This window comes from Chenopodium album, chromosome 2, assembly GCF_948465745.1.
Source record: "Chenopodium album chromosome 2, dcCheAlbu1.1, whole genome shotgun sequence".
Taxonomy (NCBI): Eukaryota; Viridiplantae; Streptophyta; class Magnoliopsida; order Caryophyllales; family Amaranthaceae; genus Chenopodium; species Chenopodium album.
Window position 1 is genome coordinate 78,772,770 of NC_137835.1, and position 27,021 is coordinate 78,799,790.

At 33.8% G+C, this 27,021-nt stretch overlaps 4 protein-coding genes across 7 annotated transcripts; 2 read left to right on the plus strand and 2 right to left on the minus strand.

Moving 5' to 3' along the window:
• The first annotated feature begins 2,357 nt into the window (after nt 1-2,357).
• On the plus strand, nt 2,358-7,959 carry LOC145588879 (glutathione S-transferase U9-like). Its single transcript, XM_081645476.1, has 2 exons — nt 2,358-2,802; nt 7,523-7,959. The coding sequence occupies exons 1-2, from the start codon at nt 2,482-2,484 to the stop codon at nt 7,886-7,888; spliced, it is 687 nt and encodes a 228-aa protein (XP_081501602.1). The 5' UTR covers nt 2,358-2,481; the 3' UTR covers nt 7,889-7,959.
• Nucleotides 7,960-8,731: 772 nt separating this feature from the next.
• Nucleotides 8,732-12,853, plus strand: LOC145601831 (glutathione S-transferase U9-like). 4 transcript variants are annotated; one of them, XM_081657911.1, is made up of 3 exons: nt 8,732-9,286; nt 9,615-9,976; nt 12,291-12,853. In XM_081657911.1, exons 1-3 carry the CDS (start codon nt 8,963-8,965, stop codon nt 12,373-12,375), a joined length of 771 nt encoding a protein of 256 aa, XP_081514037.1. In that variant the 5' UTR covers nt 8,732-8,962; the 3' UTR covers nt 12,376-12,853. The 4 variants fall into 4 exon arrangements, with proteins under 4 accessions (XP_081514037.1, XP_081514048.1, XP_081514040.1 ...); XM_081657922.1 differs by lacking the exon at nt 12,291-12,853 and adding an exon at nt 11,307-11,392; XM_081657914.1 differs by lacking the exon at nt 12,291-12,853 and adding an exon at nt 10,384-10,471.
• A 587-nt stretch (nt 12,854-13,440) lies between these two features.
• Nucleotides 13,441-15,411, minus strand: LOC145588885 (monolignol oxidoreductase AtBBE-like 15). The gene has a single exon (XM_081645480.1). It carries the CDS (start codon nt 15,370-15,372, stop codon nt 13,696-13,698), a length of 1,677 nt encoding a protein of 558 aa, XP_081501606.1. The 5' UTR covers nt 15,373-15,411; the 3' UTR covers nt 13,441-13,695.
• A 4,903-nt stretch (nt 15,412-20,314) lies between these two features.
• LOC145588893 (uncharacterized) lies at nt 20,315-24,774 on the minus strand. The gene is made up of 4 exons (XM_081645485.1): nt 21,899-24,774; nt 21,694-21,791; nt 21,220-21,293; nt 20,315-20,900 (listed from the first exon to the last, which is right to left on the minus strand). The coding sequence occupies exon 1, from the start codon at nt 24,310-24,312 to the stop codon at nt 22,036-22,038; it is 2,277 nt and encodes a 758-aa protein (XP_081501611.1). The 5' UTR covers nt 24,313-24,774; the 3' UTR covers nt 20,315-20,900; nt 21,220-21,293; nt 21,694-21,791; nt 21,899-22,035.
• Nucleotides 24,775-27,021: the final 2,247 nt, after the last annotated feature.

Here is a 27,021-nt window from a genome sequence, read left to right on the forward strand (position 1 = left end):
TTTTTTTCCACGTCACCTTATAATAATGATCAATCAAATATTGATTCTAAATTTAAAGAAAGCTAAGAGAAGATGTTAGTTACTTGCAAACCAATAGGCTAGCCATTATTAGTATTTAGTTTGGTCACAATTGATAAGATGAATAATTAAAATGTTTTAAAATTGCTTTGACCCATTTAATTTGTAAAATATGTAACCGATATATATTCAATATATTTATCCCTATAAATTAACTATCTAAGGAAATGATATACTAAATGGTCTAAACCTCTTGGAGAAACATTTTACTAGGCCAGTATTGAGCTAGGTAAGTATTTGTTTACTCTACCTACCTTGGAATGCAATGGATATATTTTGCATACTTAACTCATATTTTTACACTTTTAATAAATCACCCCAAATTAATTATGGGCTATATATGTTTTAATAAGTAGCATTTTGGTTCGATGATTGTGTAATATGTAAGAATTGCTATATTTTAATATGAGATTTCATTGGTTGATTTTCTTTATAGTTCACTCAAAGCTCTAAAAGTTAGTGCGTGTAAAATTTTTCATTATTCACTACCTATGCTCGGTGGTTGAATATTGGTTTGATGATCCATTCGTGCATCCAATTTGAAAACAATACTGCGGAGTACATTTTTTTTAAAAGGATATAATCCATGTAATTATTTGTCATGTACGTAATTGAATATGAAAAAGATAAACAAGCCCGGGGCATTGCCCGGGTCACTAACTAGTTCCTTGGTATAATTGTATAAAGTAGGAAAAATAATGCTTGTTGCTTTGATTGTAATTCACATTAATTGAGCACGTACTCTACAGTTCTTTGTCAGTTTTCGTTAAAATGACGGTCATTATATTAATTTTAAAAATTAAATCAATAATTTATAATAAATTTTAATATTAAAAAATAAATCAAAATAAGCTAATAAAAGATTAGTATAATGAACACGTACTTTTTGTAGTGTACAAGTCTATTAAGAAAAATATATTAAGACTTTTTTTAAAAAATAATGAATGAATAATAAATTTGTAGTGTACAAGTCTAATAAGAAAAATACTCTTTATATGTTTGAAACTTATTACATACACTAGCTAGCTTATTATATACACTATCTAGCTACATGCCTACATATATAGCTAGGGCTGGCAATTCAGTTCGAATCTGACCTTATTTCGCCCCGATCTAAGGGAAAAAATCTATTGAGCATCCAAAAAAAAAGTAATTTGAGTCCGACTTTGTTAACGCGGTCGGATCCCGCAAAAAATTCGAGATAAAAAATCCGACTCCAATGGATTATTTGACTCTGATGGATTGTGAATTTGGTTGTGGGTCGTGGTGGCAGTGGGTGTGGATTGCAAAGGCCCAAATAGCCTAATTTCTCAAAATATATATATTGGATAAACGAAAAAAAACTCGTAGTTGGAGTCAAAGGCCAGTTATTGAAGTCGGTGTTGGATTCGAAGTTAGATTTAGCCTCCGCCATCCTGTAGGGTCGAAATCAGATTTAACATAATCCATTATACCTATTTGTAGCAGACTAGCAAGTAGGTGGGATATGAGTAATTACTAGGAGTGTTTTTATAATGGTTCTTTCAGTTGGAGTTTAGGTAGAGAACTCTAAATAAATTGTTCAAAAGAGTTAATTTCTCCCTTGTCAACGTATTTTTCATTACTTCTAAAATTAAGCCAATTCCTTGATTTATGCTCAATAAGTCAAATTGCTTTAAACTTAATTGGAGTATTTAAATGCTAGCTGTATTTGGTCTAATTTATGACCAGATTCGTTGTATCTGGTTCACTCTCATAACTGTATAAACATATGCTTTTGTCCCCTTTTGGACACAGAAAAAGTGAAAAATATCCTCTCTTAAAATGATTCTTTATGACCTCCTTTTCTATTGAGCATTGTTCAAAGGTATTTTCAATCTAACTCTCTGAGTCCGTGTGTACATGTGCGGGGCAAATTCGACTTTAGGGCAATGATCTATTGTCACGCCACGACATTTTCCAGATAAACCTTTTAAATACTTTAATTGCTATTAGTCATCTTTCCTACACTTTCCACGTAATATTAAAACTTTGGCATAACTGAATTTTTTGAATTAATAAATGTCCATACAGCCATGCTGCATTTCTTTTAAAAAAAAAGAGGTTAAAATGTCTGATAAAAAGTTGGTGCGTAATGCGTTAGCCGTTAGCCTCATGTGGAGGATTGTGGAGCATAATATTGTATATTTTCACTACGTGGATTGGTTACTCAATGCAAAATTTGTGGACAATAGATGGCCAAGATTACATGTTGTCAGTTGCAATTCAATTTTATGGATAAAAATAAAGCCTAATTAATCATCGACGGTCGACCCACCCATCATAATTGTCACGTTCATAAAGCATCAAGCATATATCATAGTAAACCAATCAAATTATAATTACCAAATTTTATTTTTTTACGAACAAATTCAACCAAAAATTATGGCAGAAACAAAGGATTTGAAGTTGCATGGAATGTGGGCAAGTCCTTGGGTTAGAAGGGTAACAATTGCCCTTAAAATTAAGGGTGTATCCTATGAATACTTTGAGGAAGACTTGAAAAATAAGTCTCAATTGCTCCTCAAGTATAATCCAGTTAAGAAGTTGGTTCCAGTGCTTGTTCATCAAGGGAGACCTATTCCTGAATCACTGGTTATTCTTGAATATATTGATGAAACTTGGACAACTTCACCAAAACTCTTCCCTTTTGATCCTTATCAACGAGCTAAAGTTCGGTTTTGGGCTAGTTTTATCGATCTTCAGGTAGTTATTAATATGCTTGCAATTTAGTTTTGTGTAGTACTATTAGTAAAATGTTGCATTTTAGCCTACATTTATTGTGTTATCTTGTTAAAATCCATCCCACATTGAAGTATCGACTAAAATGCCTTAAAAAAAAAAGTCTTAGCTTACGGAGTTAATCTTGATAATTTTAATTTTACAATGGAATCATTTCGGATTTTATGAAGTCACATTTTAAATTACAATTCCATTTGCATGTACCCGGTGTACAGTATTTTTACTGTACATCGGGTTTTTCTCACGTGCAACTTATTTATTGTTTTTTTTTTTTTAAATCGCGGAATTTAAAATCGAGGAATTTTATACCTAAAAATCAAAAAAACGCAGAACAATGGAGGAGAGAGAAAGTGAGAAAACGCAGCTCTCGATCATCCATTGAGGAGAGAGAAAGTGAGAAATCGCAAAAATTGCAAAAAACGATCATCAATCGAGGAGAAAAAAGGTTAGAAAACGCAAAAATTGCAGAAATCGATCATCAATCAAGGAGAAAAAAGGTGAGAAAACGCACAAATAGAAGAATTCGATCATCAATTGAGGAGAAAATAATTGAGAAAACTTACAAATTGCAGAAATCGATCATCAATGGAGAATTCGACTTTCGATACAACAAAATGCAGCAATCTCATTCACGAATTGCTACAAAAACAGAGGCAAGTTGAGACTGAATTTGAAATCGATTTAAATCGATCGATTATAGAAGAAGAAGAAACTTATTGTTTTGGAGATGAATTCGTACCAATATTCAACCATCCAGACAATGCAGATGAAGCAATTGATAATGCAAATGAAGCAATTGATAATGCAGAAGACGTAATACACAATGCTGAAAATCAAGTGGTTCCTGATAAATCAATTGATTCAAATTCAGAACAAACAACCAAAATAAATGCAACTGAAGGTAATTTCTATAAATTTTTGAGATTGTATGCAAAAAAGAACCCTTTGAATACATAATTGTTACCCTTTTTATGCATAAACGTGACCCTATTTATGCCTAAATGTTACCCTCAGATAGAATGCAGAACTTTTGAGATTGCATGCAAAAAGTAACCCTTTGATTGCCTAAATGTTACCCTTTTCATGCTTAAAAGTGACCCTATTTATGCACAAATGTTACACTCATGTTGTATGCTGAAAATTCAGATTGTATGCAAAAAGTAACCCTTTGAATGTCTAAATGTTACCCTTTTCATGCTTAAAAGTGACCCTATTTATGCACAAATGTTACACTCAGATTGTATGCTGAAAATTCAAATTGTATGCAAAAAGTAACCCTTTGAATGCCTAAATGTTACCTTTTTCATGCATAAAAGTTACCCTATTTTCACACGAATGTTTCCCTTTTTTTATGCTGGCTGTGGTTATTATCTGATTTGTTTGTATTAAATAACAGATACAAATCCAATTGATGCTTCTGGTTTAGATCTTAGAGGATCATTTGTTGGTGTGGTAAGAGAAACTTTTGAAGAAATTTTGGAATTGTATGAAAAACATGCTGCTATATTGGGATTTTCAATAAGAAAACATACAACTAGATTCAAACAACACACAAAAATAGTAACTGAGAAAAACTATGTGTGTTCTGCTGAGGGAAAGAGACATTCAGGTCAGAAGAAAACAAAGTTAGTTGAAATGGTTGATGAAGAGGATGTAAATGTAAAAGCAAGAAAGCCAAGACAAGTAGCCATTACAAGATCAAATTGCAAGGCATGCATAAGAGCAAAAGTGAATAAAGAAGGACAGTTTGAGGTGGTGTCTCATGTTATTCAGCATAACCACGAGCTAACAAAGCCACAGTGGCATTATTTGCATCGTTCTGAAAGAAAAATGACAGAGGAAAAAGCTGAAGCAATCAAAACAATGAAATCTTCAGGTTTAACTACAATGGACACTTACTATTACATGGCTACAGAGGCTGGAGGAGAACAGAATGTAGGCCATAGTGTTGTAGATCACCTGAATTTCTGCTCAAGGTTAAGAATGGAACAAATTGAGGCTGGAGATGCTCAAACTTTAGTGAACATTTTAAGTCAAGAACAATCAGAGGATCCAAACTTCTTTTTTAGAGTGAAGTTTGACAAAGAAGAAAGAATTTGCAATATCTTTTGGAGAGATTCAATAATGCTAGAAGACTATAGGATATATGGAGATGTTCTTGTCTTTGATACAACATACAGAACCAACAGATATAATCTTATATGTGCTCCATTTGTTGGCATAAATAATCACTGGCATAATTGTATGTTTGCATGTGCTTTTATTGGGGATGAAACAACAGATTCATTTGTGTGGTTATTACAAACCTTCTTCAAAGCTATGGAGGATAGAAAACCAACTTCAATATTCACTGACCAGGACCAAGCAATGGCAAATGCAATTCTGGAGGTAAAAGATTTATATTGACATCTTACAGATTTGAGATCTGACAATAAAGTTTTTCTTTTCACATAAAAGTTACCCTTTTATCTGCATAAAGTTATCCTTTTTAGTGCATAAAGTAACCCTTTTAACAGCATAAAGTGACCCCTTTATTTTCAATGCAGGTGATTCCTAATACAAGGCATAATCAAGTCAACCATCATCCAAATCAACCATCCTAGACTCCACTTTTGACAAATGCAGAGGTTGCTTCTCAGTAAGACCATAATCAAGTCTCCATGACTGAATGATACGTTTATCTACACTACCTTCTTCAGGAGTCTTCTGAAGTTCAGGAACAACAATCTCACTCATAGGCAAGCCAAAGACATCACATATATCATTTTTAGTAACTACAAACTCTTTACCAGCAGCAATAGTGAACATGCAGCTACCACCATTAAAGTGTTCAACCAGCCAATGTAGCATTTGACGATTCAAAGTTTTCAATTTCAGATGTAATAAACCACCAAAACCTATTTCTTCAACAGCTTTTTGTTGATTAGGACTAAAAGTACTCATCATTAATTCCAATGTGTGTGGTCTGCACCTTGCAATCAAGGGTCTTTTTTCCCTAAGTAATAATAATATAAGTAAAACAATATCAGAATCAGAATCATGATATATATGATTAAAAAATACAAAACAAAAAACATTTATACTTACACAACAGTATCAGAATCAGAATCAGAAACTACTTGCAATTCAGCATCTGCTTTGGCCTTCTTAGATACAATTTTAGACTTCTTAGGAGCTGCTTTAACCTTCTGAGGCTCTGCTTTGGCCTCCTTAGGAACAGTTTTAGCCTTCACAGTTTTAGACTCTGGTTTGTCCTTCTCAGGAGCTGTCTTGTTCTTTTTAGCAGGCTCTTTACCCATTCCTTTTCCCCTTGAAGGCAATTTATAACGATATCCACCTATTGAACCACCTATATCTAATTAATACAGAGGATAACCATAAATTACAAATTCACAAATTACTCATGGGAAAATTTAGAATATATGCATAAAAATCCTTTTAAATGCAAAAAGTGACCCTTTTAAAAGAATAAAGTGACCCTTTTTACTGCATAAAGTCACCCTTAAAATACAACAAGTAACCCTTTTAACTAAAAAGTAACCCTTTAACAAGCATAAAGTGACCCTTTTAACTATATAAAGTGACCCTTTTCACTGCATAAAGTCACCCTTTAAATTACAACAAGTAACCCTTTTAAATACAAACGTGACCCTTTTGACAGAATAAAGTGACCCTTTTCACAGCATAAAGTGACCCTTTTCAAAGCATAAAATAACCTTTGTCATGCATATAAATAACATATGTATATATTACTCACACACAATGCACAATGCACAATGCACATATTACTGGTACTCAAACACATATACACAAACACAATGCAGATATGCATACTATTCTCATAATCTAACTAAAACCTAACATCAAAATTTGAAGAATAATGAATAAACCTTCTAAAAACAAACATGCAAAATTTGTTTAACATGTAACAACACCACAACACATATATATCAAATTTTGAACCAATTATCACAATGAACAATAAAATAAAGCAAAATTAAACATAATAACTTCAAAATTGAAATTCAATTATCATAATATGCATAATAAATCAACAGAAAACAATAAAAAATAACATACACTACTAATTCGACATATATAAGCGAAAATTCAATTGAAAATTCGAAAAAATGATGAAAAATTTAAATAAACACACCTTCTTTAGCATCTACAGCCTTCTTTGTAATCTTCTTCTTCACCATTGCTGAAACTAACACTACAAAAAACGAAAACAAAATCAAAATAAAAAAACCTAAAAATCGAAGAACCAAAACAATTTAAACTAACAAAAATCTCAAAAAAATAAGTAAACTAACCAGAATTAAGCGATAAACAACTTCACAAGTGAAAGAAAAGAGAGAAAAAGCTCGAAAAGCAACAATGGAGGACAGAGAAAACGATCGCAATCGCAAGTTAACTGGTTTTAGAGAGAGAAAAACGAGGAGAGAGAAAGCAAGAGAAAAACGAGGAGAGAGAAACTTTTATTTCTTTATTCAATTTTAGCAATCATTACACCGCACGTGCATACCCACTACATTGCTTGCCCGAAAATTTCGCCATTCATTAAATTAATGAACACCGGCTTTTTTTAAAAATTTGTGTTTAAATTATAGTTAGTTCATGTAACCGATCCCATTATATACCAAAATTAAGTACGTCCTTAATGGTGTATGTGTATGCACAGATATTTGAGAAACTTCGGGATGTTGTCAAAGCCCCTAACGATGATGAAGAGGATAAAATCATCAAAGAAATCCAAGATAATATGAACAAATTGGAAGCAAATGTAAAGGATTTACATTCAGGAGGTACACATGTTAGTGGTGAAAGTATGGAAATCCTAGACGTTTTGATGATCACTTTGTTGCCAATAATAAATGGTGTTGAAGAAGCTATTTCTATCAAATTCATACACCCTGAAAAATTTCCCTTGGCTTTTTCATGGATGAAATCCGGTGATGGACTACCAATTGTTCAAGAATCTGCTCCAAATCATGAAAATCTGGTCAAGTTTCTAAGAAAACTTAGACAACTATTTAGAAGAGTGTAATTTTCTCCAACTTTTTGACATCAATTTTATGCTCTACTTTATCTTTATGATCAATGAAAGAATTTTGACTAGATGTTCGTTGATTACATACTATGTATTAATAAAATTGTTCTTGTATATATGTAACAGTTTGTCACGTCTCTAAGAAAAATTATGTCTAGTTTGGTAATTGAAGAAGAAAAGAACAAGAATGTCAAGGTGAATTTGAACATTTTAGGAGAAAACAGGAAGGTTTATTATTTTTCCATGTAACTCACCTTCCTGTAGTGAATATATGGAGCGATTGCTATCAAGGATCAATGGCACCTATTTGTGACCTTGCAATGGTAAAAGGCACCACCCAATCTCATGGGAAATTGATTGAATTTTTTCGAGCCTATAGACATATTAATTCCAATATATAGCGTATATTGTAACGTTGCAATTTCAGTTCTTTTGAAGAAGATCTAAGAAACAATAGATATAACAAAAGTCCCGCAAAGTCTAGCTAATTCTTCTATTTTAACTTTTTACACTAGAATATTTCAAAATAAAAGTGTCACTACTCATTATGCTTTTCCTAAATGGCTTAATCGAAGTGAATATACGAAATATTATATGGTTAATTATTAATAGGACACACTTAGTGGATTGGAGATGAATAAAAATAGAGAATGAATAAGTGGGTTTGCAAATGAAAAATTTAACAAATAAGGAATGAAAATATATAAAGACATCATCTTTTAATACTCGTATATCGTATGAGAGATATGATCGTATGAGAGATATGAGACCATCTTTTAGAGGCGGCTGATATCAAATGAAGGGAGAAGTTGGTGCAGCACAATATATTTCCTTATATTGATTGGTTGCTCAAATACAATTATGTGGACAGCAGAAGGCCAAGGTTTATCTTGTCAGATCCAAGATAGTGCTCATGGCCTTTTAGGTAAGCCTCACTTTAGCATCTATCTACCTAACTAGTCATATCTACCAATATCATAATTGTTACCTTCATAAAATATCAAGCATATATTCTATAGTTTCATATACCAAGTAAAAAATAAAAAATAAAAAAAATTAGCAAAAAACATTATGGCAGAGACAAAAGAAGAGGTGAAGTTACATGGCATGTGGGCAAGTCCTTGGGTTAGAAGGGTAACAATTGCCCTTAAAATTAAGGGTATATCCTATGAATACTTTGAGGAAGACTTGAAAAACAAGAGTCAATTGCTCCTTAAGTATAATCCAGTTAAGAAGTTGGTTCCAGTTCTTGTTCATCAAGGTAGGCCTATTCCTGAATCTTTGGTCATTCTTGAATATATTGATGAGACTTGGACAAGTTCACCAAAACTCTTACCTTTTGATCCTTATCAACGATCCAAAGTTCGGTTTTGGGCCAATTTTATCGATCTTCAGGTACTTATACTCACTACGATTTTGTGTAGCACTATTAGTACAATGTTGCATTTTTAACCTAGATTGATTATATTGTGTTATTTTGTTGAACCCCCCTCAACGTTATAGAGCTCATTTTTAAATACATTCATGTTGATCAATGCCTAATGTGACAATATTGCTAATTATACAATGGTGAAAAATTTAAAATCACATAAGCTTATAAGCCTCACTGAGCTAATCCTTAAATTGTCAATTGATTTTATGATGAAATCTTTTAAATCTTGGTTCATGTAACAGATTCCATAATTTACAACTGGCGAGTCACTAATTATGTATGTGTGTACAGATATTTGAGAAACTTCGGGATGTTGTCAAAGCCCCCAACGATGATGAAGAGGACAAAATCATCAAACAAATCCAAGAAAATATGAACAAATTGGAAGCAAATGTGAGCGATTTATATTCAAAAGGTACACATGTTAGTGGAGAAACCATGGATATCTTAGACATTTTAATGATCACTTTGTTGCCAATAATCAATGGTGTTGAAGAGGCTATTTCTATCAAATTCATACTCCCTGAAAAATTTCCCTTTGCTTTTTCATGGATGAAATCCGGTGATGGACTTCCAATTGTTCAAGAATCTGCTCCAAATCATGAAAACTTGGTCAAGTTTCTGAGAAAACTTAGACAACTATTTAGAAAAGTGTAATTTTCTCCAACTTATTGACATCAATTTTATGTTCTACAGAGTACTTTATTTTTATTATCAAGGAAAGATTTGACTATATGTTAGTTAATTGCGTATTAATTAAATTAAATTGTTGTTGTATATATGTAACAGTTTGTCATGTCTCTAAGAAACATTATGTCTAGACCGATAATAGAAGGATAAAAGTACATCAAGAACTACGTCAAGATGAATTTGAACATTCTATGAAAAAACATGAAGGTTAATTATTTTTACATGCAATATGAGGATGCTAGACATATTGCTTAGGGCCTGTTCATATTTACTTATTTTCAGTTCAGTTCAGTTCAGCTCCAATCAGTTCAGTTCAGTTCAGTTCTAATCAGTTCAGTTCAGTTCAGTTTTATGCATTTTAATTTTTCAGTTCAGTTCAGTTCAGCTCCAATCAGTTCAGTTCAGCTCCAATCAGTTCAGTTCAGTTCAGCTCAATTCAGTAAATATGAACAGGCCATTAGTCCTTCACCACACTCCATTTCTTGAATAGAAGGCAACCTCAATACGAAGTTAATGGAATCCGGAAAATAACCATTGATATTGTCAAGGATGGCATCTATTTGTGGCCTCGCAATGGTAAAAGGTGAAGAAGAACCTATGAAACAATGGATATTGGATATGACAAAGGCCTTGTTTGGGTAAAGAGCTTTTTGAAAAGCTTGACCACTATTAGAGGTTTGACCATTTTAAAAAGCTAATTTGGGTGTTTGGTAAGTAGCTTATTTAAATAGTTTTTTGGATCCAAAATGAGCTTTTTGCAATTAGCTTATTGAAGAATTAGCTTTTCAGGTATTAAATACATTAAAACAGCTAATAATAAAAAGCTATCTACCAAACACTTTTACATAATCAGCTATATACAACTAGCTAGTCAAATAAACTAATATAACCGGCTAGTCAAACTTATAAATACAATCAGCTAATCACCAAACAGGGCAAACATCCTGCAAAACCTAGCTAATTCCTCAAATCATCACTATATTTTGACATAACTTACGAAAGATTATATTGTCGATTACTAAATTATTGAGGAGGAGAGGAATAGAGATAGAGAGCAAGTGGGGGTTGCAAGTTGAAAAACTTAACAAACAAACAAAGAGATAATCTTTTAAGGACACCATCTTTTGGTACTCCCTCTATCTCAAAATTAATGATCTGACATCTAAAACTTGGAATACATGTCAATGTATTAGTTTTTTGTCTCTAAAAGATTGTCACATATACTCCATCCGTCCCAAAATACTTGCACGTTTGACATTTTTTTCATTATTTATATACTGTCTTTGACCATAGGTTTCTAATAATATATCATATACAAATTGATATCAAATTGGAGGGAGAAGTTGGTGCAGCACGATATATTTGACAATATTGATTGGTTGCTCAAATACAATCATTGTGGACAGGATGGCCAAGGTTAATCTTGTCAGATACAGTATTATCTCATGGGCTCATGGCCCCCTTTTAGGTAAGCCTAACTTTAGCCTCTACCAAACTAGTTATATCTACCAATATCAAAATTGCCACATTCATAAAACATCAAGGGAAGCATATAATCTATAGTTTCATATACCAAGTAAAACAATATTAGCAACAAAATTATGGCAGAGACAAAAGCAGAGGTGAAGTTACATGGCATGTGGGCAAGTCCTTGGGTAAGAAGGGTAACAATTGCCCTTAAAATTAAGGGTATATCCTATGATTACTTTGAAGAAGACATGAAAAACAAGAGTCAATTGCTCCTTTAGCATAATCCAGTTAAGAAGTTGGTTCCAGTTCTTGTTCATCAAGGTAGGCCTATTCCTAAATCTTTGGTCATTCTTGAATATATTGATGAGACTTGGACAAGTTCACCAAAACTCTTACCTTTTGATCCTTATCAACGAGCCAAAGTTCGGTTTTGGGTCAATTTTATCGACCTTTAGGTAATTATACTTAATATATACTTCGTATGTTTGTTGTTTAAATTATTGTGTAGCACTATTAGTACAATGTTGCATTTAATTTGTAACCTAGATTGATTGTGTTATTTTGTTGAACCACACTCAACATTATAGAGCTCATTTCTTAATACATTCAGCTAAACTTTCGTGTAGATCAATGCCTAATGTTGACAAAAATGACGTTCAATATCTCTAATAATCACATAAGCTTATAAACCTCGATGAGCTAATCCTTATATTATCAATCGATTATATGATGAAATCTATAAAATCTTGGTTCATGTAACGGATCTACAATTACAGAGTCACTAATTATTTATGTATGTGTGTACAGCTATTTGAGAAACTTCGTGAGGTTGTCAAAGCCCCCAATGATTATGAAGAGGACAAAATCATCAAAGAAATCCAAGAAAATATGAACAAATTGGAAGTAAATGTGAAGGATTTATATTCAGGAGGTACACATGTTAGTGGTGAAACCATGGATATCTTAGACATTTTGATGATCACTTTGTTGCCAATAATTAATGGTGTTGAAGAAGCTTTTTCTATCAAGTTCATACACCCTGAAAATTTTCCCTTGGCTTTTTCATGGATGAAATCCGGTGATGGAGTTTCAGTTGTTCAAGAGTCTGCTCCAAAACATGAAAATCTGGTCAAGTTTCTAAGAAAAATTAGACAATTATTTTAGAACTATGTAATTTTCTTTAGTTCCCACATCAATTTTTTGCTCTACTTCCATCTTTATGATCTAAGAAAGAAATTAGACAAGGTGTACGTCTACGTGTTAAGTACACTATCAACTAGATAGGCAGGCTAAGCTGCTTTGATAAAAAAAAATTAAACAAAATGATTGTTCGGATTGGATTTGATTGAGTTATTTAAATTGAATTTGAATCAGTTTAGCTCCATTCATTTAAATTATATCCGTGTTTATTTTTTTTTTTTTTGAAAACATATCCGTGTCTATTTTTACTTGGTTACTATGAAATACTATTCATAATTAGACATTCGTTATTAAGGTCGGGCTACTTAATGCTTGAATATGAGCATATTTCCTAGATTTAGTGAGGAAACAGATGATTAATTTAAGACCATAATATATTAAATATTCATTAAGATTGTACTACTAAATTATAATGCACTAGCATATTACTGTAGTAGTCTTACTATGGGAAGAATCATAAGAAAATGATTGTTATCAAAACCCAATGATTCATAACCTAAGCCATTTTCTGATATTCATCATCAGAACAATGATTAGCAGTTCAGTATACCAAAAGATATTTAATCATGAATTCATGATTGTCAGGATCTTGTTCATAATGTACTAGTTTCACTTAAACTATATGCTAAGAAATAGTAACGTATGAATCAATCAAGTTTTTGACATAAAACTAATTTAACTACAATTTATAAGCAGATACAGAGCATGCTCTGGCCCTGTGATCTTTAAAATTTTGGTTTAAGATATTATATGGTATTTAGAGACTGTTCCACACAAAAAAACTTGATTTCATTAGCAAACACAACACTTCATACAAAGCTACAAGCCCTCGACGTATGCGTGCTTATGCACAATATTGCACATGACTAATCACACTAAATGACTTGTACAAACAAAAACAATTACCAGTTCTTATGTTATTAGAAATACACATCACCTGTTCTCAGCATCAGAGAATAAATTAGTTACTATAAGACTCGAGACTATGATTGCAAAGCTTAATTTTCGCTAACTAGCACCCCTTCCCCTTGTGATGCTTCCCAAGTTTATGATAGTGAATTTTTTTATCCTTTTTCGTTTTCCTATTGGGTGATGAAAGTGGAGGAATACTCTGCTCATGCCTAAAGAAGTTCTCTGGATCGAATTTCGTCTTGATTTTCACCAACCTATCGAAGTTATTCTTGTAATACTTCAAACCCCAAGTGCGAGCCTCATTAACATTAGTGTTACCATCCTTGTTCATACCCAAATCGAGATCCCTATAGTTAACATAAGCTTCCCTAGGGTTCTTAGACACATAAGGCTCCATAAATTGATACAAGTCCCTAATCCAAGCCATGCTTGATTTCGCGCTAACCTCACCATCCATCCAAGTTGCAACATACTGGATCTTGTAGATAGTCCCCTTTCTATGAGGGAACGGGGTGTCAGACTCTGGTACCCTACTCATCATCCCACCATAAGGATTCCATATCATGATGTAGCTTTCTGCCTCCATCAACTTCTTCCATAGTCCTTCAAGCCCGGCCTCAGGGATTGGTTCCCTAACGAAATCTGACTTGGCCTTAAAGTAGTTCCTAAACAAAGGTTTCGCTTGGAGCAAAACATCAGTGCTAGTCCCGGTAGGGTACCCTCCAATATAGACAACTGACTCGATCCAACTCATTTCATTGCAGTCTTGTTTAGTCAGGCCTAATTCAGGAAAAGTTTGGGCCATGGACCTAAGCAATTGATTCGCGCTGCCTAAATACAGCGCGTTAAATAAGGCTTGTACAGTCTTCTGAGTGGTGTTGGGGATTGTACCAGGCATGATCTCTACCCTGATAAAGAGATTTTCATCAAGTTTATCAGCTGCCACTTGCTGCCACTTAGTCAAGAGCTTTGTCAAACCTTGGTCTAACGTTTTTATGACTGTAAATGTTGTTACAGTCTCAGGAACAGGTACAAGTTTAACCTTCCATGCTAAAATTACCCCAAAACTACCACCACCAGCACCTCTGACAGCCCAAAACAGGTCCTCCCCCATTGATGCTCGGTCGAGGATCTTCCCGTTAGGATCCACCAACCGAACATCAATCACATTATCAACTCCTAGACCATATTTTCTCATCATAGAGCCATAAGCTCCACCAGTAATATGACCACCTATACCCAAACTGGTGCACAGTCCTGCAGGAAATCCGTGCACCTTACTCTGCTCAGATATCCTATAGTAAAGCTCCCCAGTCGTAGCCCCAGCCTCAGCCCACGCACTGTTATCGTCGATATCAACTATAACAGACCGCAATTTCGACATGTCAATAACAACAAATGGATCACCCATCTCAGAGGCATAAGAAACACCCTCATAGTCGTGCCCCCCACTACGTACCCTTAGCTGAATCCCAAGCTTTTTGGCACATACAACAGCAGCTTGTACATGGGATTCATCTAAGGGCATGTAGATCAGCTGTGGTTTTTCAACTGAAGGTAACAAATACCTTAAGTTATTCGCGGTTGAGTTGAGTATAGCAGTGAAGGAATTATTGTTAGGAGTGAAACATGATGTAGGAAATGGGTTGGGTGGACTAATGTTCTTAGAAAGACAATGAAGAAAATTAGCTTGGACATCATTTGAATATGCTAAAGATGAACATAGTGAGAAAGTTAGGAGCAATGTTAGTGGAATAACACTACTAAAAAAACCCATGATTTTATTCTATGATATGATCTTAGCTTATGTATTTTTTGAGGGAGAAGTTGTGAATAAAATTGGTTATGGTAAGGTAGTATTTATATGAGTTTTATGATGACTTTTAATTGAGGTAATGCAATCGTCATGCTTTGATTATTATTACATTGGTGTTTAAATTTGTGTTTTATAGTCAATGTTATGAAAAAGTTGTGAAAATGGAAAAAATGGATGGAGTTGCATGTATGTCCACTTTAAAGTGGGGATTGTGGGATAAAATTTGGTCAATAGTTTATACAGTGGTAAAGAGTGATTGTAATCATGGGTTGTTATAATATTGTGATTAATAAGATAAGAAAATTTGGAGTGCAAGTTTTCCCACAATTTAGGCCACAATCTTGAAGCCTCCAATCCAACTTTGGTATTGAGACAATTGAGTTCCAGACTATGATGTCAATTGTAAAGTGTTTTCCATTAATTATTTCATTTATTTAGATACGGAGGGATATTTTTTATTTTTTGTTTATTTGTCTCGATAATTCTCATTATATTTTATGTTCTTTTCTCTTAATATTAGTATTTTTTGTAAGTGTTTTTTAATAAAAAAAATTCGTCTCACTTACCAATGTTATTATTTTCACTTCGGTTGAATTGCATGTTTTTGTGTACCCAAATTTACTCTATTAATTTAAATTATTGCAATGTTGTTTTATTTATTGATTATTCTTTTCCAACTTTGCAACAATAATATCAATTCTTTGAGTGGTGTCAAAGAAATTGGATAGGCTTTCATTGCACAAGTTCATGTGAAATATTCAAATCCTTTGACGAATGATTATTGTCATCATACTACAAGCCTATAAAAGTCATGCAGAAGTGTTAGATTTTATGATGTAAATTTGTTATATTAAATTCATAATTGATCAAATTTTATGTTTATTGTAGTAATCATATATATATCATTGGAAATCAAAGAAAAAGATTTAGATAAAATTAAGAATATAATAGTGCATAAGGTGAGTGTAAATCCACAACTAAATTAAGTAATGGCCTAATAAATAATTTTATACACTTGCTAGTATTATATATGTTGATCCCATGCGTTGAAGACAAGAGATTATGGCATAATTAACCTTTGAGGTTTCTTGGGGTTGTAATTTTGTAAGTTCTTATCTATAAAACATTATCATAATTTGATGCTAATTAAACTAGATAAAGTTGTAATTAGTGGAAGTTGGTTTAAGAGATTCCTCAATTCTTAATAATTTCCAAGCATTCATTAATTTAGATTATAGTATCTACCTTAATTTTGGACCATTGTCATGTGCACAAACTCCACTTATTATTCTCCCTTTACAAGTTCACGCTAATCACCCAAAAAGTTACACCAATACTATTGTTAATGCAAAATTATCTATGTGATGTTTCTTGCTAATTATGTTGTTGGTTGATTGATGAACTAATAAAAAAGTTACGTGCACCAAAAAATATTACTAACAGTTAGCTAAATAAGGAAGTTATTATAGTTTATTAAGCACATCGCTGTTTGATGGTAATACGTACAAATGAATGTAGCTTTTTGTATATATATTTATATGGTCATATGATTAATTATTTGATTTTCAATTATATGAAGTGGAAATGTGGAATTACATGATAAGACCAGGACCCTCCTCGTGAATCCCCCAATTAACTTTAAAAAGATAATTCTAGAAAAATTCAGGTGTCATATACATAAAATGAATCTGTTAATCTGCTATGGATGTGTGCTTCATTATTTCTAAATTTACAAGGATTGATTATTTTGAAAGAATAAGTGAATTTTTTATGACATTTAAATATTTTAGGTGGATACTATTATCTCACTCCTTGGCATATATATTACGTATTACAAAAATTTTTAATGCGGCAGGAATTACTTGAGTTTTGGAGTTACTTGAGTTTCTCGCTTAGGGGTTACATGAGTTTTTCAATTAGGGGTTTACTTGAGTTTTCGGAGTTACTTGAGTTTCTCGGTCATGAGTTACTTAAGATTTTTGGTCAGGGGTTAGTTGAGTTGCCGGGATTATTCAAGTTTCTCGGTCAGGGGTTACTCGAGTCACAATTTTTGTATGCGGCCTGACCGAAAAACTCGAGTAACCCCTGACTGAGTAACTATTAACCGAGTGAACCCCTATCCGCATCCCTCATGTAACCCTTGACCGAGTTCCTCAAGTAACCCCTGATTAAAAAACTCTGATAACCCCTAACAAAAAAACTCGGATAACCCTTGTCGCATGATATGGCCTGCTGCACCAAAATATTGATAATTACAAAATAGAGGTTTCCGTGGAAAAATAGTCGTGACTCGTGAAGTTTTATGTTCTTGCTCCTATATTATTACTCATTTTTCTTTTGTTCTATTTTACTTTTTGTCATAGGGTTTTTTTCCAACCTTTTTCTACCTTATTTTTTTTTAACAGCCAATTTTTTAACCCTCTTACCCCATAAATTCACCTTTTCACTAAATTTCTTTAATTTGATCTTTCTTACATACACATACCCAAAATTTTTAACTTTGTCTCTTTTACTGTATGGCAGTATGTCTATAGTATTTTAGTGTATTGCACAGATCAAATAACCAATTACTTGTGTGTTGTTTTCCTCAAAAAATTACTTGTGTGTTGTTGAAATATTATATTTAAGATGTGTTGCATGCATACGCGATAAGGTCCACACTAATTTAAAGCCAAAAACCACGGCAATTAGAAAATAAAATTTGGATGATAAGGGCTGATTGCAACTTATTAGCATTCATTAAGTGTACTTGATAAGGTAAATTTGTGTTCTCATGATTGAAGACTAGTCCATTAAGCCACCTTGATGAAGGGATTAAAGAGGTAATTATTGCACATAATCCAAGTGTACACTCATAACCAAACTTTGTAATTGATAAATTGATGAAATTTTTTTATAATCCAAAAAATTAAAAAGTAAAAGGATGTGAAATGACTTAAACTTTTCCTGGGTCCCAATCTTCCAAACATAGTCATAGAGTTAGACTTATAAAGGTGAATAAACTTGTTCGTTTTCCTAAGGGTGAGGGCCTAATATGTTTTACAAAAGCATGTTATTTTTAGAGAAAGATCAACCTTCAATAATACTCCTCACCTACTAAAGAAACTAAATTGATGTCTTTCACATTTATTCCCCAACAAGGAAGCTATGGTTGGCTTTATTATCTTCATGTAATTATAAATTTTAAAGTATTACATTTTTATATTGGCAAAAATGTTAAAGAAAATAAATTTAGATCATTAAGATTGTGTTTATACCTTCACAACTTTTGACTCAAATTTAATAAATGGTAAACATTGTCCCATGTTGTGTATTGTTATATTCTCGGCCTTTATGTTAATTTATTCACAATAATAATTTTAGTTTGACATGTAGTTTAAAGATATTGTAGGGTAGAAAGACGGACAATCCTAGAGAAAATATCATAATATAAAGTATAGTTAGTGTTCGATTTATTGTAGTTCTAAATTGAATTCAATCTGATATTATTAATCTACACCCTTAAAACTAAAAACAGAGTACAAAATATGTTAGACATAGACAATCAAGAAAACAGTTAATGAAATTAGCTAAAAAACACAAACATAAATAGTCAAAATATAATTGGTTGTCAATGTCAACAAAAGATTTTGGATACCCCTTTTCAAATGGGGTGGTCCAAAATTGGTACTATACTTCAATTGATCAAACCCACATAAATTGTTGTGCAGTAAAACTTTTAGGTGAAATACCAATAATGCATTCTTTGTATCAAGTTTTAACTATTTTTAAATAATTTATTAAATTGTGTTATGTGGACTAGTGGGAAATGGACACAAATATAGGTCCATGATACACTCTTGTAATAATTTGGTGCATCTTAAATTCCAAAATCATCAGCGTATCCGTTAAGCATGGGAGGCTCCCCTCGACATGGAGCTGGAGAAAAATTGGTATGTACCATACTAGTACAACTACCATTGGACTATTGTACACCCTTTATGTCTCGGCAACCGTATTTGTATCTTTGTGTAATTTTTAAACAACTAAAAATACCTTCCAATTCGATTTTAGAATGCATAAATTTATACAGTGTCTATTTTTTTACGGATTAAGAGACCCTCTTTACTAGAGGAACTCCTAACGCCACTATTTTTTGCAATAGTGCATGTTACTTTTACTATGTTACATTAATACGGAGTAGTATATAATGATATATTATACATTTATTATAGAATGTTCGTTACAATATAGGAGTAACTCTTACTCCGTATAAAGCAAACTTTGACGAAGCAAAGCATCTGCCATTTGAAAATGCACTAGCTTGAGTGAAATTTAGGGTGCAAGATGTTGTATGGCAACTTTCAAAAAAGTAAAGTCTTTCTTTTTTAAATAAAATGTGTAGAAAAAGAAAATCTTGAAGTCTTCTAAAGTTCCAGCTAACAAAGTCATCCAGTGGACAACGTGTGGAATTAAGAAAAAGAAGAAAAAAAATATCATGGAATTAAGTAATTTTTAAAGAAAATAAACCTCAATTAAAGTTGAATCTTAAGGTTGTTTTCCATGTTCAAATCCAAATTTGATGTTTTGGTCAAAAAGTATGTTCTATGTTATAATTTTGGCTTTTAATGAAAGATTAAGCTTAATGTCTATGATTATTATGGCTTAATGGGTTGCCATTGTAAAATGGTTACATCCTCAAAGTCAGTCACCTAATAATATGTCTTGATTTGATGTGATTTTACCGCAGCTCATCATGCCAGATTGCCCGGATGCTTACTCTATGCATGTTTTATTACTGACCTTTGTTGGCCTAGTACTCCCTCTGATCCACAAAACATCTAGTTGTGAAATACAATTGGAAACTAGCATTCTTTTCCGGTTTGAAGAGACAGGTTTAGTTTACTCTTCGAGAGAGCTTCATATGTCTCGACACTACAGCCTTCTATCAAGAGCTTGGCTGTGTATAACGTAATCATTTTTCCAAATAAATTTTGTAATAAAAGTATCTTTTAGACATGTAGTAGTCACTACTCAGAAAATTGTTTTGACTAAGCAAGTATAGCTTTACAAGGATTGAATTTTGCCCTAATTTTTTAAATTCTTAGCAAGTACTTTACAAAGTACTAGTTATTTCTGAAGTGTGGTAAGCAGTATTCAGCTAATTTATCTAATACCCTAGCAATAGATAGCATACAATTAACACAACATAGAGTGATAGAATTATATGCATCTCGTCATGCAGATAGATATGAGCTTTTCCCGCTAGCATACCTGTATGGGTTGCTGCATCTGCTTAGGCTGCGGAACCAAATTTGAATGTCTGAATCTGCTATGCTATTAATCCATGCTGCTGCAGAGAATTGGGTTAGCCATAGTAACCTGATGATCTAACCCATGGAGATCAAGCACTCTTCAACTATGAGTAGCTTGTGCTTTCCTCCTGTTTGTTTCAACATGTTCTGGCAAACAGTCATATACATTGACTGGTGAACAGTTGAGCAAGGAATCTGACAAAAAAAAAAATCTCAGGTCGGGATAACAAGATAAATGAGATAATAGGGGAGAGAGTGAGGGAGGGGAGACTTAAACATTAAGGGCCATACAACAAAATTATTTCCACAACAAAATGCAATGATAATGGGATTCAACCCACAAACCCATGGTTTGAGATAATAGTACCAAATGACCACCCCACAGAACTTCCAGTCCATACTCATAGGCTTGTGTGATTAGTCAAAACAGTCTTATAACACAGATTTTCCTTATTCCAAACTTATTTAGTAATACTCTAATGCACTTATGCTCAAATCATCGAGTAGCAGTTACCTCATGTACACAGATTGTAATTCTCGGAAGCAAACAGATTGATACAGCATTAGTTTCCAGCCTCCATATAGCCTCTGCATTCCAAAACAGGTCTAATTATAATAAGTAATTAGGTATTCTATACTCATATATGATATTTTTTACTCTTAATAATTTCATATGACAATGCAACTTGAAAGAGAAATAAATTATAATCAGTAAATGTCCCTTATCAAATAGCTTGACCATTTTCTTTTAAGAAGACACCATAAGTTCTGAAGTTAAACCATATTAGTATCCATCCAGCTGAACAAATGAAGAAAATTAAGCAGTGTACAATGCTACAAGCTTACTTAATAAGTAACTATGGGAATCAGAAGCAACTTTAAGGGTCCAAATCATGGCAACCAGGTCCAACACAGCCAATATATTCATCAAACTGGAATGAAAATTCTAGAAGGGAATTCATGCACAAATGGCATAGTTGATATTTACCTATTTGAACATCTGCTACCATCCAACAATGAGATCCTTTTATGATAGCTAATGTCATGGTAGCTTCTCCAAGGAAAAAAAATCAACCAATAAAAGACCTTCATACAAGGAAACGGCAGTGAATTATGGTTGCTGAATTTTGAAGAAACAAGCAAGACAACCACAGCTAAAGAAGATATAATTAGATAACGAATGTTAGCATTACCCCCATCTTCGTTCATGATATAGTTTTTTGTGTTCCAGGAGCATATGAAGGAAATTGTGCATAGGTTCCTAGTGCAATCATCAAATGACAATATCAAATGCTCACGAAAATCCTGCTGGAAGACACTTCAGAAACCTTCATGGAAGAATTTTCCTCAAAAGCTTTTTGTCTCTAACACCATCATATAGGAGTTCATATGTATAATAAGTTATATAGCTCTTCTTTAGCAAGTTCTCCACAATAATCTTTGGTGCTGCTATCTCCCTTTTAGTAGAGCTGAAAATACCCTCCACAATATCTGGAACAATACCTTCATGCACCATAATGTGGATAATTTTAACAGCTTCATGGATCTTTTGTTTCAAGCAAAGACAATTGAGTACCCTTCCACATATTGTGAGTGATGGCGTAAATCCCTTCTCAATCTTCTTCAGGAAGAATTTGTAGCCAGCATCGTCATTACCTGCCTTGCAGAATCCATCTACTAATGCACGATAAGTATAACTGTCTGGAGGGCAGCCCTTCTCAATCATCTCATGAAAAAGCCTCTGAGCCATGTCCATATTCAGTCTTTCACCAAATGCATTGATCACAATGTTGTATGTTGCTGTTGTATGTGAAAGTCCATATTGCTGGTAAATCTTTCTAAAAAGCTGGTATGCTCCATCCAAATCACCCTTCTTGCAATAACCATTTATCAATGTGCCAAGAACTACAAGATCTGGTGTCAGACCCTTGCACCTCATTTCCGACAGCAACGCTAAGGCTTCATCTAGCTTATGAGCCTTGCAGAAGCTGTCTATAAGTATATTGTATGTAATACGGTTAGGGATGCACCCTTTTTCCACCATTGTTTCAAAAGTTCCCATTACAGCTTCAAATTTTGCAGCCTTGCAAAGCCCATCCAACAGAGTATTGTATGTAATAACATCTGGAGTAACACCATGATCCCACATTTTATCTACAAGTTCAATCGCCGTATCCAACTTCAACTGTTTGCAGTACCCATCAATTAGAGTATTAAAAGTGAAAATGTCAGGTAAACATCCTCTTGCAATAGCGTCATCCACCAGGTTATTCGCATCAGACAAGCAACCCATTTTGCATAGGCCATTTATCACTGTATTATATGTCCATATATTGGGGGAGCAACCAGCTCTCGCCATATCATTTATCATCTGTAATGCTTCAAGAATCAGACCCTGTTGTGATAGGCCTTTGATCAAAGTGTTGTACACAATAACTTTTTCCTTCAATCCCTTCGTCTCAGCCTCATTGAATATGACCATGGCTCTCTCAACATCACCATTCTTACATAAGCCATCAATTAAAGAGCAATATGTGTATTCATCAGGTGCAAATCCTCTGTATTTAGCATTATGGAGTACCATCTCTGCATTTTGTACCATGTCTAGTTTGCAGTAAGCATCAATGATGGAGTTGTATGTGAAAGAATCTGGATCAAACCCTTTATTAATCATTTGATGCAGATAGCGTTCAGCATCAACAGCCCCCGTATTTTTACATAGTCCACGTATCAGTAAGTTGTATGTCACTACATCTGGAGTAAAACCCTCAGTCATGATGTTATCCAGTAAACCAGTAGCTTCACTGACTGAATTATTCTCACAAAAGCCTTCAATAAAGATATTGAAAGTAAACAAATTTGGTGAAGTCCCCCGCTTGAAAACCTTACTTAAAAGCCTTAGACTTTCTTGGACATCACCCTTCCTACAGAGAACATGTATCAGCTTGTTAAATGTAAAAATATCAGGGCAAAGTCCAAGGCTAAGCATCTGACAAAACAACTTTGACGCTTCAACTCCATATTCTTGTTCATAAAGACCACCAATGAGGGTACAATATGCAACTGCATTGGCGTCGCACCCATGAGAAGGCATGTTCTTAAGAAGCCTCAAAGCAGCATTAAACTTCTCAGTCCTACAAAAATACTTAATCCTGATAGTATAGGTGTAAACATCAGGACAAATCCCTTTATCTCTTAACCTCAAATAAACTTTATGAGCTTGATTGAAGTAACCATGTTCAACCAAGATATTCATGATGGCATTATACGACATAACTGACGGTTCACATTCGTAAAAATCCATCTTCTCAAACACATCAACAGCCTGTTGAAGTTTCCCTTTCTTTCCATAATTCTTCATTGCCCCAATGTACACTCCTTCCACAATCCTATTATCAATATCCATTCTCATATCCGAAAGCAAAGCCTCCATAGCTTCAAATTTCCCATATGAACCAAGCTTATCTATCATACATTTATATGTCAGCAAATTATGCTTGAACCCCTCCTCATTTTTAACTGATTTAAACGTTTCGAGCGCCTTCAAAGGATCTTTCTGATGTTTTATAACAGCTGCTACATGTTTTGCTAATAAGGGTCTACTCATTACAAAGAAAATCTCCCTAATCCCAAATTTCAAGCTTCACCCTTTTTAACCATTCAAAACCAATACCATGAAACAGGGCAAAACAGAACCACTGTCATTTCATCGAACAGGTGGTGGGCACAAATCCAAACAAGAAAAAGCAATAGAAATCACAATTAGCAATACCCAGAAGTTATTTCTTCTTGATTAGACATTCAATTGAACTTATATAAATTGATTTTCGTAGAATATGGAGTTTTCGAGTTTAAAAATGATAAACAAACAGGTGAAAATTCAAAATTGAATCAGAAATTTAGAATGTACCTGGAATTAAGATAGTGAGGTTTATACCAATAAAAGAAAGTGGGTAATTGAATGAATGAAGCAAGATGAACTGAAATTAAATTGATGAAAGGTGGAAATACAAGTTCAATACCGAGAGTGAGGCAGAGGTTAGAGAAAGCTTAGAAAAGGGAAACACAAAGTATACAACGGCAGAACTTATCGTTCAAACCAAACACATGAAATTGAAACCGGTTCATCTTGGCATTTTCGTAAAAATATCAACAAAACATTTCACTTAGCATGACATCTTCGTAAATAAGTCAACAACTTATATAAAAATGGGTCCCATAAATATTGACTTTTATAAAAATGAGTAATTGGAATGTTTTGTTGATTTATTTACAAAAATGTTAGATAAACTTGTATTGTCTTGGAGATGAGACCAATAAGATCGTTTTAACTAGTTATAGCCTTATAGGATTTTTTTTCTATACTTGGAAATTCTCCTAGGTATGAAAATAGAGTGGTATAAACTTCTGAAACACATACAATCATTGTATGTAGTCCCTATATACAACACCATTAGAAATTTGACACATAATCAGAAAAAGGAAAGAAAATTAGAAGTCAAATATAAATTGAATGTAATGGAACTTGGGCCCATTATTCTAGCCAATAAAAACATGACAAATTAGAGTTGTATGTGTAGCATTTTCTATTTTTCCTTATATGGCCTTAAACATTTATTTGGGGAGCAAAATGTTAAGAAATTTTCGAAGTAACAAGCACAATCAACAAGGAAATTCAGGCGAACTTAATGAACCAAACAATACCACAAAAATCACAAACCCCCCAAAAGTGCCCAAACTTTAAAGGAAAAATTGTCCGCAATAATCCAACCTTTTGCCCGTCCGCTGAAAATAATCCCACCTTTGGATTATTTTTTAATAATCCCACTTTTACCCCCCGATCTTTTTTATTGGTCCCAACCGGTTAGTTAACTTGTTATAGCAAGTTACTAGCCACGTGTTGGCACCCAATTAGTCCAAAAAATAAAATTTAAAAAAAAACAAAAAAAACAATTAATTAATTTAGAAACCACCCACCAGCCAAACCACCTCCCCTGCCACCAATCCGGCGTGCCGGCCTCCCCTGCCACCAATCCCGGCGCGTCGGCCTCCCCTGCCATCCCTCCCCTGAACCACAGTCGAACCCCCTTCCCTGAACCACCATCGAACCCCTCCCTCCCTCGAACCCCTCCCTCCCTCACGAACCTCCACATGAACCACCCTCGAATCCTCACGAAACCAAGCCAACCCCCAACCGGCCAACCCCATTCACGCGGCTCCGGCTTACCCTCCCCCTCCTATGAACCACCAATCCTCTCCCTCACTCTTACCCCCATGAAAACCCAACCCTTAAACCTAGGCTCCGTCCGCGAAAAACCCACCAACTCTCTTAAACCCAGCTCCGGCGCGCCGTCCTCCCCATCCCCAGATTCTGGTAGCGTCGCGTCTCCCCCGCCCACCGTTTCCAGCCGCGTCGTCGTCGTCCACAGAGGAGGGGTTGGGTTAAATGGTTAATGGGGTTAAGGGGTTGCCGATTGGGTTAATGGGGTGGGATTCCGGTCAGCTTGGTGGTTTCGAGTGTGGGTGGGATAGTGGTTCTAGGGTTTAGGTTGGGTGGTGGTGGCTGAATTGGGGTGGCTTAGGTGGTGGTGGTGGTTTTTTTACTACTTTTTTATTTTTATTGTTTTGACTAATCAAGGAGCGACACGTGTAAATTCTACTTTTTTTTTAAAAAAAAAAAATTACCTGCTCAACCGGTTCCAAGTAAAATGAGACCATTTATAGCGGAATGGGTATAAAGGTGGGATTATTAAAAAATAATCCAAAGGTGGGATTATTTTCAGCGAACGACCCAAAGGTGGGATTATTCCGGACAATTTTTCCAACTTTAAAACCCATAAAATGTGCTTAACAAACTTTCATATTTCCCCATATTAACTTAACAAACCCTGATTATAACAAGGAAAAAAATACATTAGAAAGCATCAAACTGCAAAGATCCATTAAAAAGAAAACTAGTTATTGGCCTGGGCGATGCCCCGTATCATTATAATTTTATAAGTTTGATCAAAACTAAATTTATAACATTAATGTTCAGCCAACTTTATAATTAAGTGAATGAATATATAATAATAGTAATTATTTAATTGCATTGATATATATAGGATGTATCAAATTTTTATTATTTCATATATCTGCTACTAAATATTACTCTATACCTACCATATATGATAAAATGCACATAAAAATAAAGATGCATGACTCAAAATTTTAATAAAATATCATGAGCGAATATTATGCAGGGGCGGATCTATTAAGGTGCACAGTGAGTCACGTGACTCACCAGCACACACACAAAAAAAAAAAAAAAAAAAAA

What these genes read in the sequence shown, in the direction of transcription:
- LOC145588885 (XM_081645480.1), bottom strand. Translation starts at nt 15,372, where the DNA reads ATGGGTTTTTTTAGTAGTGTTATTCCACTAACATTGCTCCTAACTTTC.
- LOC145588893 (XM_081645485.1), bottom strand. Translation starts at nt 24,312, where the DNA reads ATGAGTAGACCCTTATTAGCAAAACATGTAGCAGCTGTTATAAAACAT.
- LOC145588879 (XM_081645476.1), top strand. Translation starts at nt 2,482, where the DNA reads ATGGCAGAAACAAAGGATTTGAAGTTGCATGGAATGTGGGCAAGTCCT. An exon ending in CTAGTTTTATCGATCTTCAG is followed by an intron (nt 2,803 to 7,522) that starts GTAGTTATTAAT and finishes GTGTATGCACAG; the next exon opens with ATATTTGAGAAACTTCGGGA.
- LOC145601831 (XM_081657911.1), top strand. Translation starts at nt 8,963, where the DNA reads ATGGCAGAGACAAAAGAAGAGGTGAAGTTACATGGCATGTGGGCAAGT. An exon ending in CCAATTTTATCGATCTTCAG is followed by an intron (nt 9,287 to 9,614) that starts GTACTTATACTC and finishes ATGTGTGTACAG; the next exon opens with ATATTTGAGAAACTTCGGGA. An exon ending in AGACAACTATTTAGAAAAGT is followed by an intron (nt 9,977 to 12,290) that starts GTAATTTTCTCC and finishes ATGTGTGTACAG; the next exon opens with CTATTTGAGAAACTTCGTGA.